Raw genomic sequence first — 5,826 nt, 5'->3', positions numbered from 1 at the left:
TTTTATTAATAATGCATCCTCCTGGCTCATTAATATCCTTAATGGTATTGGAGTTTAACAAGGAGCAGCTTAAAGGGATAGTTCACCCAAAAATGAAGATCCTGTCATCATTTACTCACCCTCATGTTGTTCCAAACCTGTATAAGTTCTGTTGAACACAAAAGGAGATATTTTGAATGGCTACCCGTCAAATGTTTGATTACCAACATTCTTCAAAATATCATCTTTTGTGTTCAACAGAAGAAAGAAACTCACACAGGTGCTTAAGTTGAGGGACGTTCTTCTGGAGAAGATTCAGCCACTCTTTACACACCTCACACCACAGGAAGATCTGATCAAATAATCTGCAGAACCATCAAGACAATCGGGACTTTACCTGGGATTGTCAGAAGGGGAGAATAGGGTCCAAAATCTGCCCCATTTTTTTGTGTTGGTTAATAACTGCGTTCTACTGACACCTATAGGAGTAATGCAGTAAAACATTCAAGAGTCTAATTACTTTATTGCTTCATTATTCATAAAGGAATAACAAACTCAGTGCTACATGAGTCCAGGTAACTAACTACAAAACATAACATTTAATAAAAAGCAAATAAAAGGGCATGCAATTAATCAAAATATGAAACAGAATAGTTCAACAATTGTTCAAATCAATATAACAAACAGAAACGGAGCCAAACCAAAGAGATTTAAATCACCTTAAACATATATGAACACACACCATCATAAACCTACATTCAAATGTGAATAATCCTCTAATATCACGTCTATATTGTTTTCCTTCCACATTTCTCTCTTATATGCACACACACAAATATAGTTTTTGTCATTCAAGAACTGGTGATAATTTAACCAAAGCAATTAAAAGGTTAATAATGTTTTAGGACCATCAAAAAGAGGAACCAGTGTCTATAGACTTCTCGCCAACGCAACATCTATTCCCTTGAATATCTGCTTCTCTTTATGTTTAGTTTTGTAATTTCCTCTCTCATGCACGACTCCTTTTCTCACTGAGGTTGATCACTGTAAGAGAAGGGGAAACCAGTTACTGATCTGCATGTGCATGCCCTACACACTGCATTAAATATTAAACTTAATAAATGCATATTGCTCACATAGTTTCATAGGTGCTGTCTTTCGTTTTGAGGAACCGCATGGCAAAAAAAGCCCCAGCTTGCAACACCAGCACCAGGATGATTCCCCCAATGAAGCTGGACAGGTCAAACGATGCTTGAGAGAACTCAGGGCTCGTGTTATCTGTGTGTGAGAGTGTGTAAAGACACAGAATGAAAAAGAGAACAAAAACATAGACATGTGAGGATTTATACAGAGAAAATCAAATGCCTCACCTTTGCCTCCACCGTCAGCGGACCCACCATCTGCTGCTATAATAGACAAAACATACAAATCAACACTCCTTTGATAAAACATTCATTTGCAAATGTACACAGGTTGTGATTATCAGTTTGTTGCTCACTTTGACACATGCCGGTCTCATTGTAGACAGAGCAGCCTCCAGAGTCTTCAGTGTCAGACATGCATCTTGTGTCATTTCCTGAAAATTAAACACATTTTTTACACTTTAAAGCAAGCCTTCGAAGTTAGCGAATATACAGTACACAGGGAAGTAGGACAGAGGACGAGTTCTTTATTTATTTTTTTAATGGATGTCAATGCTCCTCCATTGACATCCATGGCTTCGTTACACTGAATAACTTGCTTTTGTAGGAAAACAGCTATCGGCTAAGCTTCAATATGTTTGCAATACGTTTTGGATTGATCTATTTTAAGAGTTTATGCAGAAAAAATGCTATTGTATAAGATAAGTTGCTGACTATTTTGCCACAGGTATCCATTTGCAGCATCTCTCATTCATTTCTATGGTATCCGCAAGCAGTGATTGACAGTCACACAACTCTGAGAGAAATTCAATGACGTCAAGGCTGTAATGTGATTGGTTATCAAGGTTGGCCTGTCCAATGGGCAGCACTAGCCTAAAACACGTCCTTAAAGGGATAGTTCACCCACAAATTACTTACCCTCAAGTCATTCCAAACCTGTATGAGTTTCTTTCTTCTGTTGAACACAAAAGAAGATATTTTGAAGAATGTTTGTAACCAAACCCATTTGATGATCCAATTGACTTAATAGGCCATGGAAGAAAAAAAAAAAATACTATGGAAGTCAATGGGGACCATCAACTGTTTGGTTACAGACATTCTTCAAAATATCTTCTTTTGTTTTCAACAGAAGAAACAACTTGAGGGTGAGTAAATGATGACAGAATTTGCATTTTGGGTGAACTATCCCTTTAAATCGGTAAGTTGTGTTTGTGTACAGCTGGGTGGGTACAGGGCCGGTTCTAGACATTAGGAGGCCCTAGGCAAAATTCATGTTTGGAGGCCCCCCACCCCCAATAAAAAAACACTTGAAACAAAAATGATTCCTAACCTTTTTATTTATACAACATTTAATTTTAAAAGCAGTATATTTTTACTTACACAGTACATAAGTTTGGACACATTACTATTTTTAATGTTTTTGAAAGAAGTCTCTTATGCTCATCAAGCCTGGATTTATTTGATCAAAAATACAGAAAAATAATATAGTGAAAATAGTTAAAATTTAAAATAATGGTTTTCTATTTTACTATACTTTATATTTCTGTGATGCAAAGCTGAATTTAGTGCCACGTGATCATTCTGATTTATTATGTTAGAAATGGTGCTTAATATTTATTTTATAACCTGTGATACTTTTTTTCAGGATCTTTGATTATTAAAAAGTTGTTTTAAAAAAGTCTTCACTGTCACTTTTTATATATTTAACACATCCTTGCTGAATATTCCTGTTTTTTTTTCTCTGTATTTTTGATCAAATAAATGCAGGCTTGTAGAGCATAATAATAAACTTCTTTCAAAAACATTAAAAATAGTAATGGGTCCAGACTTTTACCGGTACTGTATGTACATATTAATCAAACTTTATCTAAGGTAATCTCTTTTTTGTTTAATGAAGATGTTATTGTTGTTGTTGTTATTTTGCTGTTTTATTCAATTTATTCACAGTTCCAGAATCCCACTTCAGTAGATGAGCATAAGTGATTTTATATTGCATTGCTACCTTAAATATGCTATACACAAATCAAGTGGAAGAGAAAGACACGATCGCTACTGAGCAGAAAAAAATATATAAAGTGATATTATTGGCGTAATGTCAGGAATCTAATCATCAGCAGAATTTAGAAGATAGACCCATAGATATGAGATCCTTTATTTGAAACATTTAAAAATGTTGTAGTGTGTTGGCTTTTTAACTTAGAATACAGACGTCTTGTCTTTTAATTGTGTAGCTTTTTTACTAGTCAGCTCCCGACGCGATGTTATTCATTGTACGCGCAAATTCAAAGCGTCGCGTCTTGGGCACGTTACGCTCGCGCTCTTTTAAACTCGTAATAAAGCGGTGAATGATTTTTCCAGAAATGACGCTGATCTACAGTACAAGTTTATATTTAGAATACATTGCAATCACTCCAAAATAGATGACGACAACTCACACACCTGCATTATGAGATGTGCTTCTTTGTGTGCTTATTAGGCTTTTGCCTCGCAGCACCTGATGGATGCGTTCTTTACACATACTTTCAGAAGCCGGCACCCGCTTTGTAACGGACACATTAATTGGTTTAACTGTAGTAATGTAACAGTCTATGGTTAAGATAAACATCGTCACTATTTTTTAGTTAATAAATAAATATTGAAATAAATTGTAGATAGGACATTTGTACATTTTTTTTTTTTTTTTTTTGTCCCTCTGTCTGGGCCCCATCCCGCCAATCGGGCCCTAGGCACGTGCCTAGTTTGCCTTTGCGTTAATCCGGCTCTGGGTGGGTATAGGCAGCATGTAAGCCTATAGTTGTATTTTCGATATGAGAGAGAGAAAGAGACTGTGTTACAGAAATGGTTGCCTTGGCAACAGCGCATGAATAGACTAAAAGATGCTACTTCTTGTTGAACATCTCTCCCTCTCTCTGTCTCCCTTACACTTATTTCCAGGAGGGTGGATAATGGTGTTGAATTATTTACTGAGTCTGATGTCTGTGTGGACGGCAGCTGTAACTGCCTGCGTTTCAATAATTCACCGGGTTGTTCCTGAGCTCGCTCTCCGTGGCTCGGATCGCATGTCCGTCACTGGGATCCTCTGTATGTATGTGTGCATAAACAACAGAGACATTGCACAGGAGAATACATTCAAACTCATATGCGACATGTGTTCTTTTACCGTCATTACAGCTTTGCCAGACACATCGAGTCAGGTTGAGGGCCGGGTCTCCGCTGATGCAGCCATCACACGAGTCAAACTGAGAACAGCCAGTGAGCGAATCATCTGTCAATCCATCAAGAGATAAAAGATGTAAGCTTATATTCTCACCTGCTCACATAACACTTCATCCCCTGGTTTCACAGACTAAAACGCATGTTTTAACTGAAAGCAACTTGCACTGATCCTAAAACATGTCAGTGCTATTGTTTTGTCTCAAGATGCACACCAGTAATGTTGTATCTAAGGCATGTTTAAAAAAAGCTATTTAAATGTTCTAATTGAACTAAGGCCTAATCCTGGCTTAATCTAAACCCTTTCTGTAAAACCAGACCCTTATGTTTGAGAGGGAAGTTAGAAATGTTATCAATTAAGCAAGATGTGCTAACTGATACAAAATAATCTCTTACTATTTTTAAGTCTCATTCAGCAGCAAACACTCAAATGCAACTGAACAAACAGACTTTTAATAAAGGCTTAGTGACTCTAAATTTGAGCAAAAAAACTACAAGCATTTCTTGTTTATAAGCTTAAATATAATGATTAAAATAAAAGTTTAATCAAAGTTGAAATTGGATGTCATGGCTGAGAGACATCAGAGAAAGATAATTCACGGATCAAAAGAACATTTTTTAAAGTTAAGAGTCTTCAGCATACATATACCAACTTCTACACGTACCTGATTCTTGTGAATTGGTTATAATAACCTGCGTTAGAAGTACAATCCCACAGAGAGTGGCCAACACACACCTCATCCTCGCCAAATCGACAATGATTCCACCTATAATAATGAATCAGTCTAACTTATAGTCAGACTTACTCAGCTGAACAAGCCAACAGGTTGAAAGTGAAACACCTGATGAACTAAGAAACACACAAATAACTTTTCCTCACCCCAGAAAAAGCCTAAAACTAAAAATTTAAAGAGTAGGAGTCATAAACGCACACGTGCCTGTCAAGCTAACATCCAGTCCTAAATGTCTGTCCTCCAGATGAAAGGTCGTTGTGAACTGTGAGGAGTGTGTGTGTGTGTGTGTGTGTTGACGTCATGCACTTTGATTCTGTGGGACTGGAAGGTGTGTAATGTGAGTCAGGTAACATGGCAACCAAATGGCAAATGACCATGTCTTGATATCCACACCACTGAAGAAATTTTGCCTTTTCACAAGCAGACTGCAGAAATGTGTCCCACCCCACCCAACAGATTCAGGTCCATACTGGTTCTGTCCCCCTCCTTTCTGTCTGTCTATCTCTCTGGGGATCCAGAAAAGCTTTTGGGATGCACTTGTAATGTTCAGCGTAAAGGGTTAAAGGCTATGTGGATGCCAATGGCCTATTTATATATTTAATATAACACACAAACACAGACCAAAAGGGAAAAGAAAAAAAACACAAATGATGGCCAACAGTAATGTCATTATGTTTCAAAATATACAAAAATGGCCAGAATATATTACTAATGTAGATTTTAACATAACTATATTTTATTTTCAATAAGTTTTAATT

General features: G+C 36.8%; 1 protein-coding gene across 1 annotated transcript; it reads right to left on the bottom strand.

The window, feature by feature from the left end:
* Positions 1 to 485: 485 nt before the first annotated feature.
* Positions 486 to 5,129, bottom strand: cd164l2 (CD164 sialomucin-like 2). The gene is made up of 6 exons (XM_081377424.1): positions 5,000 to 5,129; positions 4,282 to 4,386; positions 1,478 to 1,555; positions 1,350 to 1,385; positions 1,116 to 1,257; positions 486 to 1,023 (listed from the first exon to the last, which is right to left on the bottom strand). Exons 1-6 carry the CDS (start codon positions 5,073 to 5,075, stop codon positions 1,008 to 1,010), a joined length of 453 nt encoding a protein of 150 aa, XP_081233550.1. The 5' UTR covers positions 5,076 to 5,129; the 3' UTR covers positions 486 to 1,007.
* Positions 5,130 to 5,826: the final 697 nt, after the last annotated feature.

This window comes from Scardinius erythrophthalmus (genome assembly GCF_964197995.2).
Source record: "Scardinius erythrophthalmus genome assembly, chromosome: 10".
Taxonomy (NCBI): domain Eukaryota; kingdom Metazoa; phylum Chordata; class Actinopteri; order Cypriniformes; family Leuciscidae; genus Scardinius; species Scardinius erythrophthalmus.
This window is presented reverse-complemented; position numbering and strand designations above follow the sequence as displayed.